The sequence below is a fragment of the Plodia interpunctella genome, chromosome 24, assembly GCF_027563975.2.
Source record: "Plodia interpunctella isolate USDA-ARS_2022_Savannah chromosome 24, ilPloInte3.2, whole genome shotgun sequence".
Taxonomy (NCBI): Eukaryota; Metazoa; Arthropoda; class Insecta; order Lepidoptera; family Pyralidae; genus Plodia; species Plodia interpunctella.
Window position 1 is genome coordinate 2,163,014 of NC_071317.1, and position 17,170 is coordinate 2,180,183.

Sequence of the window (17,170 nt, forward strand, 5' to 3'; positions counted from 1 at the left end):
TGATGATGATATGAAAACTACTATTTTCAGGAGTAGAATTCGAACTTCTCTCACTACAGCATGTACCGCTTCAAATTTGTTAAAAACCTAATTCGCTTAACAAAAAAATAATTCTTCTCAAACTCACCGCCGTAATTCACAAAAAAGTCCTTAAAAAATTTAAACAACTGTTGCAGAATGTTGAATTATACTTGTACAAAACGTGGAAGGTATAAAAGTAAAATACAATTTTCCAGGATAGTCGTAAAAAAAATTAAAAATCTAGATCATAAAAGGTTCATCGGGTTCCTTCGTGGATATACTTAGCTGTTCATGTAACTGAAAGTGCAGTTAGTTTATCTGTCAGATTACAATATGATATTTTATCAGGAAGTGGTGAAACAGGACCTAAAAGTCTGAGCCATTGTAAAAATAAACGAACTATCTGCGAAGCCCGATGTCAGCGTAAACAATAAGCATTTTATTTCTTACAAGAAGGGTTGGGTGTTGTACATTCTGGTACAAAGATTGACTGGAAGAGATCGCTTTAACGATAAGTCCGCCATTGTGCCTTTTATAACATTTTGACTTTATACATTAAGTACTTTGATATATTATTAGAAAAAATATTGATAAGCCCTTCTGGCATGGGTTCAAATGAGTTTCTTTCGGCATTTTTGTCAGCAGTGGTCGTTCCGAAATGCTAGTAGTTTGTAGCTTGTAAGAAATAATTATTTAATATAAAAATTGACGTGTGAAAAGTGCCTATGAAGGTCTAATTTCTGAATAAATGATTTGAATTTGAATTTAAAATTTGGTATGGTGACATTTCTTTTTTTGTATATTTAACTTTTGGTGAAATATCTTTCTCGTATATATTTCTTTCTTTACTTCAATACAATATTTGATGAACTTTGTGTACACATATTATTGGTGTTTACTTTACATTGGGACTTTTTATACGTATCTTGTGATGATAGTTGATGTAAACACTGTTAGTGTACCTGAATTTAATAAATAAATAATGTAACCCAAACAACCTTTTTTCTACACTAACACTGATTTGTATTTATATCCCCAATTATTTTGGCAAGCGAAGTAAATCTCATCCCACAACAAACCAAAGGGTCTTAAGTGAATAATGAGTTTAACAGAATAACAAAATTCTTATTTATTATGCTTTAGATTAGATGTAATGGCGGTTGAAATTGAGGTTAAAGGGCAAGCTAATGTCACATTCACACGTCTTGAGAATTTATATTTTCATATCTTAAAATTTGTTATAAAGTAGTTTAAAAAAAATCATCCAGCCACGTCATTCGTATACTAATTAATCTTAATAATTCATTACTTTATTTTAATTTCAATCTCAATGTTTAATAATAAATTAATTATACGACCCTTATAATCTGAAAAGAAAAATTATATATACTATGTGTACTGTTGTAATCCTCGTCCAAGATTCCTCGAAGGTGTCAGCTGAAAATCAGTTACTTAACTGGGTAACACTAAGCTGAGCTGTAACCCTTTATTTTTACTCTGTAATTGTTAGTTTATCGTATTTTCTATATTGTTTCTTTTTTTTTAAACAATTACGCGGGTAACACCGTGGGTAGCAGGTAGTAGATTAAAGTTTGATATTATAAGTTCGTGTAAACCTAGTGTAATGTCTTCTTCTTCTTGTTCTTCTTCTTGACCTTATCCCACTCATGTGGGGTCGGCACAGTATGTAAGTTCCTTCCATTTTCTTCTGTCATTTGCCATATCCATTAATACTCCATTCCTGTTCATACTATCCTTGACACACTCCATCCATTTGTTCAGTGTAATGTGTATGTATTTATTTTTGTTAAGTTTGTTTTAACTTTGTGTAAACATTTGTCAATTTTGTCGCCTGTATGTATGCAGTACTAGTAAATAAACGTTTTATCTATCTATCTGGTAAAACATAAATCAGTAGACACTAAAAGGTTGACTGCAGTTCCATAAAAAAATATTAATTAATTCTGTAAACTTGAGATTGAAATTGTGAAATAATTAAACCTGTTAAGAAGAATAAAAAATTTAATTGTAATGGAGTTTAACAACAATAAAATGATGAATATAACTTTATCATTGTCCAATATTTCCTTTCGGTTAGCCTTCAATGACGAATCAGTGGAATGTAAATGATGAAATAATTTCTACTCCACTTGATTGAATTACGCAAAAAATTGTTTTTCACGGGCTTCGGGTATCCGCTGCATGATAAAACGGTTGAATTGTCTGTCTCTTGTCCACGTGAGGTGTGTAACTGAGAAAGACTGAATGCGCGCAGAGTTGGGTTACGGCCCGGTCTCAATTTGTTCCCAAACAGTTAGGCGTCTTTTTGAAAAGAAACTGGGAGCGAACCCATTTATGCTATCACCTACTATAAATGTATTAATTTATCTATTATTATCATCCTGGGTGCACCATAACGAAAATTTCGTGTGTACATAAACACAGGAATCTAACGTTATGTCGCACCCAGGATCGGCTCCCGACGAGGGAAAACCTCAACATTTTCGTGCACGCGGGCATGTGTTGCGCGTTAAATGTGAACAAGATTCCACTGACGACAATAAAAGCTTATGGTAAAAATAACGTTTTAAATAAAAACTTTTTTAAATGCCATGCATTTGCCAACTGTATACACATAAGGGTAATTTGTGTCCACAAATTCTTACGAGATCGAAAAATTAGAGTACATATATTGTTAATAATATGTAACATTTTGTACTCAACAATTTTCAACATTATAACTAAATTTTTTTGTTACAGACAATGGCTATATCTGAAGATCACCAATCATAGTCTCGTCCCATGATATCGGAGATAGAAACAGAAATAGACCCACGATGCAACACCACAATCGAAACAGAAGTCCTTATAGAAAACACAGAAGAACAGAACACGACCAAACACATATATCACATTATTACAAAAATAGACGAAAATGCAAAAGTGCAAAAATCCATCTGCGGTTTGAACTCTAGTCAAAATATGACTTGTGATTTCGAAGAAAATTATGAAGTTTTTGAAATAAGTGTAGTTATAATATTATGTCTTTTAATTGTAGTGACGGTCATAGGTAATACATTGATAATATCGGCTGTAGTGACTACGAAGAGGCTGAGGACAGTTACAAACTGTTTTGTGACGAGTTTGGCGGTCGCTGATTTGTTGGTCGGTATCTTTGTGATGCCTCCAGCGATTGCTGTACACATTACTGGTGAGTTTATGTTATTTATGGGTTTGACTATTTAATGCTTTACATTATACATTACTAGATTTCGTCCGCAGCTTCTCCCGCGTGTTCTTACAGGAGCAGTTTTTTTCCGGGATGAAAAGTGCCCAATGTGACGGACATTCCTTACGTCAAACTAAATGTATGCAAAATGTCAAGTAGATTGGTACAAATAAACTTACATTCACCATTTATAATAAATGTTTAGGTTGGTTATATTTAATAGAAAAAATTAGGAGCTATTTGTAGGAATTAATTCAACCAATAATACGAAAACCTTAATTGACTATCAAACGTTATTAATGTCCTATTCTTTTGTAACAAGTTAATATATATTTTAATGTCTCGGTTGGTTTGATTAGCGTATTTTCACTGCATCACAAAGAAATTCGTTACTGATTTAATTAGAAATCCAGAGTTATATTCTTTCGGAATTATAAGTTAATTTTGTTGCTAGAAGATAATTTATACCGAGCTGGGGAGAATCCCAAATTAAGACAATTGTGTAAATTAAAACAACATGGGTCCTAAAAATAATTACGGATATTTTAAAATTCTCTCTCTCTCTCGCTTATCTGAGCGTTCTCTAGGTTACTTCCTCAGCCTACATATCAGAGGAAGCCCATGGTCAGCTTTCATTTTTCCTCCACTCCGCACGATATTCGGCATCCTTGCCATTGACACGTATATCATCAAGTCAATCGACGGTATCAAGTCAGCAGTTCTTTAGTTTGCCACTTTTTCCAGGACCAGGTGGAAACAGCATAGCTGGACATTTTTGTTCCCTATGTAATTTACTGGTTTATGTAAGACATGGCCAAGAGAAGAGTCAAGTCCTATTGTTACGATTACATTGCGCTCCGAAGTCTCCGTGTTGTACATAAAAAAATGCAAAACAACGGAAATATTGTATAGATATTGAGTTTTAACTTAAGTCGACGCAGGTTAATGTCAAAACCTATACAACGGAACACAAAGAAGTCGCAACGCGCTGCGTCATTGCAACAGAGCATGACGGATCAATTAGGGCTTGCCCTTGTCTTATATTCATAATTTACATTCATATAAATATTTATTAACTATTTAAATGTCCCCACGGCTGTGATGGATAAGGAGTACGGACCATGACCCATCACGCGGGCCCATTGCTGGTTACAACGACTGCAAATACAACCGGAATCAAACGGCTTGGGTTGCCTTCCAAGCACGGAGGAGCTCAAGATATTAAATTTTTGGTAGCCCGATCGAAGACCGACGATTGTAAAAGTATCTATCACTGATCGAGCGCGCTGACCTCTGAGCTATTGAGCTCCTCATTGCAATTTACCGTCATTGTCTAATATTACGTATTCCTTATATTTGGCAGTTAATCGAAACGAGTAGACTACACCACATTACACTGTGGTTAACTAACGACCAACAAAAAGCCGCAGAGTACCTACGGCAAACTCAGTTTTACGAGTTGTATCTCACGGAGGGGTAAACAAAAACTAATGGTGCTCTGTGAGTGCCATGTTTTTGTATTCTCATCACTATTTATTTTCTGACTTACGAGACAATCTTCTTGACGGGCTGTGAAAAACCGCTATTTTTACAAGCTTTCCCTTTAACTTGCAATATGTATGTATGGTAACTATGTTCGGGTGGAATCTTGCAACTCAATTTTGAAGCATAAAAACAATATATGAGTATAACATTTCAACTCATTCGGTTGAAGAAATCTGAAATGTTTCCTGTCCGGGGTCATTGTTAAACATAACCTAAAAAAATTTTGGATATTCGGCTGTGATTTTATAACCGGCAGCCTGCCAGACGTCATTCCGCCTTGGTAACACTATTTCTATCAGCTGCTTAGGCTTCGTGTCGCTTAGGCGCCTCGTAAGACTTCACGGAAGGACATGGGTTGGTCTCATTTTAGGGCGGAACCACACGCCACAATGGCTAACAGCATAGCTGCTTTGTTAATTATGCTGCTAACAATAGCTATATGGATCGCAAATGTAGTTACTGTGTAGGTAGTGTAGGTATGCGGGTCAAATATATCCGAACAAAAAACATTATTCCATTCCACATATAGCCCACAAAGCCCTAGGGGTTATCGTGATTAAACGGTTCATTCCAATATAGCCAGTATATACGCGTCATTATTTTTACCTGTTATATTTATATAGGATAACAAATCTTGTAAGAAGAATCGAAATGAATTGTTTTTACCAGAGTGTTAAAAGTACGGTTATGATTTTCATGACGATAGATCAAAACGAAAAACCGGTCAAGGGCGAGTTGGGCTCGCTTATGAAGGATTCCGTACAATCTGTAAAAACGGCAAAATAATCACGTATATATTTGTAGTCTGGGAACCCCCTTTAAATATTTATTTTATTCTCTTCAGTATTTCCTATTGACGACCTCGGTCGTGTGGCAAGAACTTTACCACTGAACCGAGAAGTCCCGGGTTCGATCCCCGGTCGAGTCATGATGGAAAACGATCTTTTTCTGATTGGCCCGGGTCTTAGATGTTTATCTATAAAATATAGTATCGTTGAGTTAGTATCCCATAACACAAGTCTCGAACTTACTTTGGGGCTAGCTCAATCTGTATGGTTTGTCCTAATGTATTTATTTATTTATTTGTTCCTAGTGCGGCAATAGGAAAAACTGTGACAACAGCTGTCTTTCACAGTTCTTGAGATACAGCCATGGGGGTTACCATGTCTTGCATAGGGGTTTTAGACAGATGCTAACTACTGATTCTCTATCATCTGAGCTCTTTCTCTACTTTGTCGTCTCCACTTTGCATATGCCTAGTTGTCAGACCATTGGCACCCATATCATCCTTGACGACATCAAGCCAGCATTTCTTGTGTTAGCCCCTTCTGCCAGGGCCAGGCGAGAGCAGCATAGTTAGACATTTGTTCACTATGTAATTTGGCGGTCTACACGAGACGTGGTCGTACCAGCGGAGTCGGTACTTCTGACTGACTACCATTAGACCATTAAAATTTAAAATCACGACATAAAATTGACAAGTCTAATTACCTAAGTCTAATAATTAATGAATACCGTAATTCATTATTTTAGGAATTGCTAAAACTTGTGCGAACTGTGTAAAAAAACTCTTTTAAAATGATTGGGATGAGTTTTTTGCTTTCAACCTATAAATTCTTGAATGACAATTAATTTCATATTTATTTGGGATAATAATTCTTATTTTTCGACCTTACTTTTAGCTTTCTATTTAGTTTCAATGATTAGTGATTCTCATAGATATTGTTGTCTTAATAATAGAATATGAGATAAAAAAGTGCTCTTGAAGGTCAAATTTTAATTCAAAGCTAATTAAAAAATGTATGTTTTGACTTTGATTCGTTGCATCCCGGGCCTTCTTTTTCGTTAGAAATTAGAGATATAAATGTCTTATTTTTATTATCTACCGGATTCCTAAATTTCATCGGAATCAGTCCAATAGATTTTTCGTAATTGAGCAACTCAATATCTCACACATTTATTATTTTTACAATTTAATGCGAATATTCGCAAATACTCTATAGTCATTAGTAGATCCCAGATTCGAATCCTACTCGTGCCTCACGATGCTACGATACGATTTATGCTAATTTGACTCATGTATTACTATACTATTTTCATCGACCGCCACTTCCGTCCGGTGAAGGAAACCGTTCAGTCGTTAACTTAGAACGCAAGTTGGGCCAATCAAGGTTATTTATTACAAAATGGAGTCTAATCGCTTGCCATCAATTAAATGTCTCATCTATATTCATAACATCTTAATTGTTGTTGTAAAGTTCTTCCCGCAACAGATATCAGCTTCGTTATGGCTTAGAGTCACGGAAAGAGGAAAGGAAACTTGAAACTAATAAATGTTACGTTTTTGTTGGTTAAATACTTATGTCAGTATTTAACCAACATAACGTAATGTTAATTTGCGCAGAAAAACTTAGCTTTTTTCTGCATAGGTTAAAGTAATCCATATTGTTTGAAAACCGTAAACGTATGTAAGAAATTAACAAGATCAAATAATGAACCCTCGCTATGCGAGCCCAACTCGCACTTGACAGGTTTTAAATTTAAAAGCGCCTTTGAATGAAATATTGAAAAAGATTTCAAAGGGAGAGCGCCGGCATAAAAGTCCGTGAAATGCTGGATTTTATTTAAAACTGCAAATGTCGTTATAAAAGCGAATATCTGCTAGCAGTTTTTTATTATTTTGTGTTTACTAAAGATTTATCTCATAAAATGTTTGCTAAGTATTACAAGCTTTTATTTAACTTAACTTCGAATGTATTGCACCGCAAACCGCGAAGAAAAAGTACGCAAAGTACAAAATCGTGGCAGAGACGTGCAGATCAAAGTTAACGTTGAAATTATGTAAAAAAATATTTCAATAGAAAATTTGATATGACTCTTTTTTTATAGGTAAATGGGAGCTGGGTTGGATCCTCTGCGATATCTGGATAAGCCTGGACATTCTGCTCTGCACGGCTTCCATCCTGTCCCTCTGTGCGATCAGTGTCGATCGCTATCTAGCGGTGACCAGGCCTTTGACCTACTCCAGAAGGCGAAGATCAAAGAAGCTGGCGTTGACGATGATTTTTTTTGTCTGGATTGCAGCCGGTGCTATTACCTGTCCACCAATGTTTGGATGGTAAGTGGTTAGCTATAGGAGCTATATATATATTTTAAATTGTCCCATAGCAGTTTAGTTAGACGTGTACCTAAGCGTGATAAATAGATTTTCGCATTAACATTTCGTAGTAAGGAAGTCATGTAGAAGTATGGATACTATGGATTACAAATTAAATTGAAGATATAGTTTTAATACCAATTAATGTTTCTGAGGAATGTGAAGTACACTTAAATCTAGCCTAATATGACAAGTCAAAAAATAGGATTAGAAATAGAAATCTCGGCAAATAACACTCGAGCTTACTGCACTTTTAATTTAACTACCAGTAAAATGCTTCACTCCATAAAACTTACTTAAGTCCCCTTTAATATTTCCACCCACTCAGAGTGGCCGGAAAATTAAAAACTTGGTACTTTAACTTGAAACAGTTTATAAGTTTTGTCTTGGAACCGATCTCGGAATATCTGAATCTATTAGCAGACTTTAACGGATTGTTTTCGACGTTTTATATATATAAAAATAAATCAATAAAACCATATGGTTTTATTGATTTATTTGACGCAAAAATATATGTAGTAAAAGTGCAATAGGCGGATTTAATGCTAAAAGCATTATCTATCAGTCTCTGTTGAAAATACAAGGTTACCTTTTGGTATCGGGTGGTTTCCGCCACAAAACTGGTTTTATAGGGTTACTTTTTGGTGCCCTGTGGTTCCGCCCTAGAATAGGACCAAATCCTCCCTAGTACGTCCTGGAAATCTACTGCTAGCGACTATCAGCGAACAGTTCGCCAAACTTTAGCGGATTCGGCATACATTGCATGTTCTTCGTTGCGGTAAATAAAAGCACTCATACGAACTACGCATCGATCACATGTGAAATGCCGGCTATATACAATATCGGCAAACAGTTCGTCTTGGCTGTTTCGACTTACATTACTGGTTGTTGCTTGCGGTAAAAATATGGTTTGCCATACATATTACGCAATGTGCGGTCATTGTCGTTGGCTTCTGTCAGAGTTGGGCAACATTGTGAGCCATAACATATTCTAATTCTCCCCAACACATATTTTCTTTTATGATATATCCCAGAATTTTTGTGAACCAATGTAAAATTCATAATCCAGTCTGCAGTAACCTTAAATATCTCAACTTTCATGAGTTCCTAGTACTTTACTTTCCTGAAATCAAACTTTCATATTTAACATCGCTGTTTGGTCGTTGTCTTGTATTATAAACAACCAACTGCGACTGTTATCTCGACTTTATACGGGGGTAATAGAGAAGAATTTATAACGGTTTTAGAGAGACAAATTTGATGTTCGCTGTACGCCTTTTCTTTTGAACTGGTTATAATTTCCGCCAATGAATCTGGTACTCCTTCATTAATTTAATTATTCTTAGAGTTGAACGGTTGAATCCAAAAGTTTACAAGTGCATTTAGTACTTGTAAATTTTTGGATTCAACCGTCTATGTATTTTTAGTTGTTATCCGCAGCTTCAATCCGCTTAAGATATCCTATATCTTAAGAAGAATAAGCTCGTTTTTTCAAAAATCAACCCCCATATGACTATAAATAGGGGTTAGTAGGTAAGTTTGTCTGAAAATCATGTTGAAAAAATTACCAAAGACGACTTAATCGGCTATCACACAAAAATATTAGTCCTAGAAATTAGTATTCTGGTATAGGTAACTTTATTCACAGGAAATATAATTATGCTGTCAAGACTAATTCTACGCTGACAAAGTCGCAAGTATAGGTAGTCCTACTAACATTATAAATGCGAAATTTTGTGAGAATGTTTGTGTGTAGGTTTGTCACTCTCAAGCAAAATCTACTGGACGGATTGTTAGGAAATTTGGTACACGGGTAGAATATAATCTGGAAAAGGGTACTTTTTATTCCGAAATTCTCGCAGCTGGTACTATATAAACTCTTTCTGTATCTGTGAAATTGAATCCCAAAATACTTACAGGTACGAACCAGATCACAACCAAGGCGGCGTGTGCCGGTACAATCAGAATCCAGGGTACGTGGTCTTCTCAGCCATGGGCTCGTTCTTCCTGCCCATGGCTGTGATGGTCTACGTGTACGCGAGGATATCCTGCGTAGTGGCACGACGACATCAGCAATTGGCCAGCTCGACTAAGTGCAGTAAGGTGAGATTATATAAGTAGGTACTTGTTGTGGGTCGCATCGTCAACTTTACCGTGCACACAAACATGCTCACAAACTTTCGCATTTATAATATTAGTAGGAAGTATGATATGTGTGATTCTTATAGCATTATTATTTATTTAAATATGTTTTCAACTAAGTTTATTTAATAATGTATGGTATGGTCCGTTTGTTTTGTTTCATTTGCACTTGTTTCTTGTTTTTTTCTCTGCATTACCTATTGGTTGACAGGTTGAAAAATCCTCAGTCCGCTTTTGACATGTTTTTGTAATAAAGTTAAATAAATAAAGATTAAACTCCTTCAAATTACTCAAAATACTGTGATTAATGTTTATATCACAACAAAAATACTTGCTGAATAAAGTATCACTCAGTGTCGAAAAGATGGGAAGCGATCGTAAAAAAATATTGGTCCATTTTTCCCCCGACTCTGATACCGTGTTTTCTTTGGACCTTATACGGCGGCATTAGAGTCGTGAATTCAATGGATTTCAGCTGGTTGATGTGAAGTAGACTGTGCTTTGACATCATTACAGAGTGTGTAGGGTCCGATTGGCGAATTGTTATGGCTAATTTGAGGAGATCAAAATGTGTATCTCGGAAATTTATTGGTGAAAGGATTTTTATTGCGGTCTGATTTAGTTTTAGCGTTCTTTAGTAATGTTGGATGTCTTCAGGTTATTTATTTGGAGCACTATATAATCACTTGACAATTGGAATTTTTGGAAATAACAATGAGATTTTCGTTCGGCCGAACTGACATCGATTGATCGATGAGTCTCGGATAGACAAGATTTTTTTCATCTCATTATTATTTCGAGAATTTGCTATGTGCTTGTGTGTTAAATAGTAAAACCAATTAAACAATTGAGATTATCATGACTTAAAGCCTTCATATTAGTGTAAGTACGTGACAACGTGAAAAAAGCTAGACGAAAAATTTGGCACGAATTTTTGTGTTTGGTTTTACTGTAGAGAGATTTATTAAGACCGAATGGCTACAAACCATTGCACATGTTGAATATTCAACAGTCCAGAAATAGTGACGCAGTTAAAGCTAGTTTCAGTTTGAAAAACAAAAATAAAATTTTTCAAACATGTCATTTTTGATATAACCTTTTATTGTTGTCAGAGATATTTTATTGCATTCAAGGTCCTTCTAGTAAACTGTTGAGTTCCTACGTCTGAAGTCGTAACTAGGTGCACCATCAGGTCATGTTTATCATAACAATGCATTGTCATCCAAGATAAATGTGTGTACAAAATTTCAGCTCACTCGGTTGTAAAATCTGCAAGACTCCACCCGACCGACATAGGGACAAAAAATTGGGCGTTAAAAAAAGCTTATAATAAAATAATGTCCACTGGCAACCATTTATTTATTGAATTCATTTGTTTATTTTTTCAAGGATAAAGATTATTTATTTGCAAAAATACATGATTTTACGCTTACGATTACTTTGCCTTTATTTATTAGGTTGTAAAATGTAAATTTTGTTACAGAGAGCGAAGCTGTCTTGCATCAGGACCGAATCGGACTCAGGATCGGACAAATTGTCCTTACGGCAAACTGCATCGAAACAAACGTCAAAATCTACACAACAGAGCGAGTGCTCGTCGCAAGACCACAAATGCCCTTGTTGCTTCAAAGCCGACCGAAAGAGACAGAAATGCAAAGGGAAAGAGAAAGAATCGAGGTTTTACAACGAAGTGACGTACAAAGCAAACTACAAATATAAGAATACGCAAAGGAATCGGACACACTCAATGAGAGATCACGTAGAAAATAATAGGGTTTCCTCCCTAAGGCGGGAAACGAAAACAGCTCAAACATTAAGCCTAGTGGTAGGAGGTTTCGTTGCGTGTTGGCTTCCATTCTTTTTGTACTATTTGCTAACTCCATTTATACCATCAGGTTACGACAATCCAGTATTAATGTATATACTGACGTGGCTTGGTTGGTTCAATTCGGCGATAAATCCATTTATTTATGCGTTTTATTCCCCTGATTTTAGATTAGCTTTTTGGAGGTTGACAATTAGGAAATGTAAAAGAGGTAGCAAGCATTAGTGTTGTGTACTGACTGAATGAGTCACAGATATGAGAACAGTAATGTTCTTATATCCGTGGAATGAGTCTAGTCATTTTGTTTTTTAAACCAATAGATCGACAATAGGGTAGTTGCCATAAAGTCAATTTAAATCATATATTTTTTTCCATGTGTCAAAAACAAAAAGCTTGTATAGGTAACAGTGGAGATAAAGTGACGTAACACATGAAGTAAACAAGCGTTTCAACTATAGGTACTTCAATGGGAACTAAAAATACTTAATCTTATACTATAAATAAAAGTAAACAAAGTGATATTTGATATCGTGATTTCTTACGTGAATGCGAATTTATACATTTTATTTTAGGCCCAGGCATTTATCCTATTGTGTAAATTAGGACGTGAAAAGTTATCTTTTCCGATTGAAATAATTATTGTGTATATAACTTTTAGCTTGTTCAATATTAAACATTTTTTAAAGTTGATGTTCATTCACATAATTATTGAATATGTTCTCTAGATAGAAATTCGAGTTTCTTCCTTTTGTCTTAAAAAAATATATTTTAAAATTCCACATTGTAAAAACATATGAGTTTTTGGAAATGTTTAGTAATGCGCAATGTTTTATTATACTGTTACAAAAATATCTATATATACACGAAGTGGTAAGATATGGTAATTTGGGCAGATCGTTTAAACGAAGTTTCAATTTAATATTAACTGTTATAAATTTATTCGTCTTTACGATTAAACTTCGCATAAATGTTATAGTCACAGAACCGTATATACCGTTTCTTACTTACATAGGTTTTTTGTAACACCTTGTATTCGATATTAAGAATATTTTACTTTTTTTCATTACAATTACTTGTTTTTAATTCACTGTACTGTTGAAAATTTAATAACACCAAATGTGTAATTTACTTCTACACTTACATGAATGTAAATATTTATTAAAAACCTTTGTTTTATAAATATTTTATGTCTAAAACTAAATGAAGTTCACTTTGAAATAGCATATAAATTAAAGTACTTAGTGTCTAAAAGAATCTTAACATATTTTCACTAGTCATTAAGTATAAGTGAGTAAGCGCTTCAATTAGTGCTGCGAAGTTTGTGATATAAACGAAAAATATTAAAGTTCCTGGAACTGATTTGTCGTTTTCAATCACTTCCCTCTATTCCCAAATTGAAAACTGAAAGAAATACACAGCTGCTACTCATTTACTCGCGCGGTCGACTCAGTCTAGTTATGAATCCAAGCATATCTGGTTTTATTACCCGTTTAGATCTGAAGAGCTATATATTTCGCTTTGGTTTTCATAGAGGGGTAAGTCTAGCAGTGCCCTCTTCATTCCTCTTAGTGAGACTTGTAGAAGTGGAAAGAATGAGAGAATACAGAGAACATAAGATCTTCTATTCTAGAAGTGAAAAAAAAATTCTATTTATTTATTCTGATGTCATGTGAGACTATGGGACACCTAGCCTTGGAAAATTTGTAAATTTCAAAAATTTGTTAGTTTTATTTTTTACACTAATCCCGGGCTATGTGACATCACAGCCTCAAATGATACCAAGAACATGAGAAGACGAATGAATAGGAAGGATAAGATACTTGAAAATAAGTTACAAATCTTTTTTTAAAGGATTTCACAATAAAATGCTTGATAAGTACTCTTTTCCGCCTGGTCCTGTCAGAAAGGGAAACTCAAATAGTGACGTCAAGGATGCGTGTGTTTGACAATAGAATATTTCACGCCATAAAAAATAAAATGCATGTATATAGGAAGTGCCTATCCTTATTCTAATTCTAACTAATATTATAAGCTCGTATGTTTGTTTGTTACCTCTTCACGCTTTATTTACCTACTCAACCCCAATCTTCTTGAAATTTTGCATACCAACATATAGTTGTGTGAAGTGTGGAGAAGAACATAGGGTACATTTCATCCCGGAAAAATAACTGTTCCCGTTCGAAATGCTACGGGCGAAAGCGGGCGCAAGCTAGTACAATGTAATGAAATAACACAGTTTTTACAGAACTCTTTAATTGGTAATAGAAATAGTGTCATTATACAGACATCGCTGTCGTACACTTTCTATATTGATTATTGTTTTTGACATTTTAAATAGTGTAGGAAGGGCATGTATACCCATGGGTAATAATTTTTTCTGACCCCATTTTAATTAAAACATAACGTAAGGAAAAAATGTTGTTGTCATAGAGAATGGATTGCACCAGTCAATTTTGAGGTTAACTTTAACCTTAGCGCCGCCGACGTTGTTTGGACGAAATTGCGTACTTCGCGTTTTTAAGCGCAGGTTAAAGTTAACGTCAAGGTAAACTTGGGCAACGCACTAACCCTAAATTTCAAAAATAAATATTCAAACTTGTTTTTTTGTGTTCTATAGCTAAAATACCTTAATTTTATCGCGTGAGTTATAACTGCACTAGTGTTAGGTTTTATTCAAATCGCCTATAGGCCTATATACTATCAGAAGTCACACACACACACACACACACGCTAATGACCTAAACAGCCAACTATTATGCAGGTTTCCTCTCGATGTTTTCCTTCTTCGGAAAGCAATACATTGTGCAGACAAGTATGATTTGAACATTGGATTATAGATAAGAATGTTAACCACTAAACCACCACCATTTGGAATCACCGTATATTGATTGTTAAATACGTTTTTCCCTTATCTCGACTCTACGGCAGTTCGAGCCTTATTCAGTCAGAAACCTTTACGCTCTCTATTCATCTAAACAAGATTATGTCTGATCTTGTAAGCCAGCTTCCAGTGAAATATGAACAGAGCCCTTTGTCCTGTCTTGTCCATTGTGGGAACATACCGACAGAAGAGTAGTATTCTGTAAACTGACCCCGCAGATAGCCTGTGTGTGTAGTTCTGCGGCATTGATGAAACCATGGACCATATTGTAAAGGGATGTCCTAAAGGACGATACCGGTGTGATAGCCTGGATGTTCATATATAGTTAGATATAGTACTTTAGTGTATATACCTACCGTGTGTGTATAGTATTGTAGTGTATATACCTACCGTATGATACGTACCGCCATATGATGAAATAGATAATTTTCTATACCAACTACAAGTGATATTATAAATGCGATAGTTAACGAATTGTTGAATATTTTAATTTCAGAAAAACGTATTGTTCTCACGCAGGCGAAGCCGCGGACTAAAGCAATTTTTTCACATCCAAGCTTTCGCATTATTCATTAGATTTGTATGATTCATCCTCTCTCAAATTCAAACTTCGGAATTTATAAATACTATCGTAACTACAGAAAGTACCTATTAGACCACTTTCCTATTTTCATTTCTCTACTCGGCACGGTCTTCCGTGTCACACCTCTCATTGGTTAGTAAGTAGCCAAACCAATGGCAAGCACTCCTTAGCCACTATTATTTATTACGAGTAAGAAGTAAATTGCAATTTGTCAACTGGCCCCGCGCATCTTGCAACGGGGTGAGTCAACAGAATAATCGCCGGAACAAATATTTTTTCTTATTTAAAAAAAATAATGAGCCTCATTGAAGTCATTTCGTGGAGTTGCCTTGGCATGACAGGGGGAAAGAAATTGTTTTATAAGGCTTTTTATTTCTTATTCAGTCTCTGTGCTGTGGAGGTCACTACAGAGCTAAAATAGCTTTTTGCAATTATTCTGATGTTATTATGTAGCTTATTGAGTTTTGAACTTGGTGAAAAATGGTTTTAGGAATATAAATGTTATTATAATGACACTTTTTTTTGACAAAGGAATAATGACTTTTAAAACTTTGAAATATTTTGTTTATCAATTAGTTACACAGCCCTAAAATGTAGTTAGAGTTAACTTGAAAAAGCCCCAGCTCTCAATCAATACCTCTTTCAAACAATATTACGTCAACCCTACACCCCTTAGGGTCAGTTGCACCGTCAAATTTGATGTTGATTTTAATAGGCGCGTCGTTAACGTTTAAACCAAATAACGCACTTTGCGTTTTTCTGGGCACGTTAAAGTTGACGATGCAACTCACCTTAACGGTAGTAATCAACGACAAATTTTACGGTGCAACCCACCCTTAGGGCGAGCTGTATGGTCAAATTTAACTTTGATTTTAACCGGCGCGCTGCTGATGTTTAGACAAAATGGCGCCCTTTACGTTTTTCTAGGCACGTTAACTAGTTACCATCAAAGTTTACGATGCAACCCACCCTTAATATTCGTTTTATTATTCAGTTCAGTTGGTAAACAAATTCTATGATCCCTTATATGACATTTGGCTCCCGAAAAACTATCGGATCGGAATATTAACAAGGTTCATTTGAATTATTTAGCCATCCCGCTAATATTGTAAAGGTGAAAGTTTCTGAGTATGTTTGTTACTAATTCACGCTCAAACGGATGGGCCAATTTTTATGAAATGTGTTATTGAGATAGTTGATACCTTGGATTAACATAGGATACGGTGGATACGGTTAATCCCGAAAGTACACAATACGTCCGCAGGATTTGGTTAAAAAGTCTGATAATCAATGATGCTGTATAAAGTAGCTGACACGACTGGCCATAAAAACGTATAAGCATTTTATTTAATAACTAGCTTTTGCCCGCGGTTTCGCCCGCGTGAATTTAATAGCAAAATCTCAGTAATTTTATCGCGTACTCTGTAAGACTGGTAAACATATATGATTCAAATTCGCATTTTTTCTCATCTTTACTTCAATTTTCTGTTTCCCGCTGCGTGTCTCGTCCCGCAAACTTGTCCAATCCCGCTTCCTTGTAATGTTAAAGTAGATATCCCGTACCGTTTCCTACATATTGTGCCTTCATGTTTTTTGCAATGTGTCCCGTCCTGTTTCCCACTACGTGTCTCCTTCCCATTTCCCGCTCCTACTCCCACTCCCGCTTTCTGCAACGCGTGCCGTCCCATTTTCCATGATGTTTTACGTCCCGGTTTTTTATTAACCACAAACGTAAATTATTTTTTTTTGTATTTACTATTACTGTTATTTGCTACATAAAGTAAGTG

General features: G+C 35.3%; 1 protein-coding gene across 1 annotated transcript in view; it reads left to right on the plus strand.

Annotated features, from left to right (window-relative positions):
• Positions 1 to 13,266, plus strand: part of LOC128680542 (probable G-protein coupled receptor No18) — a 40,225-nt gene extending 26,959 nt beyond the window's left edge. The window contains exons 3-6 of the mRNA XM_053763765.1: positions 2,782 to 3,232; positions 7,685 to 7,913; positions 9,872 to 10,055; positions 11,578 to 13,266. Of these exons, the coding sequence (XP_053619740.1) occupies positions 2,824 to 3,232; positions 7,685 to 7,913; positions 9,872 to 10,055; positions 11,578 to 12,144 (1,389 nt within the window). The 5' untranslated portion in view covers positions 2,782 to 2,823 and the 3' untranslated portion in view covers positions 12,145 to 13,266. The remainder of the gene's footprint in view (positions 1 to 2,781; positions 3,233 to 7,684; positions 7,914 to 9,871; positions 10,056 to 11,577) is intronic.
• Positions 13,267 to 17,170: the final 3,904 nt, after the last annotated feature.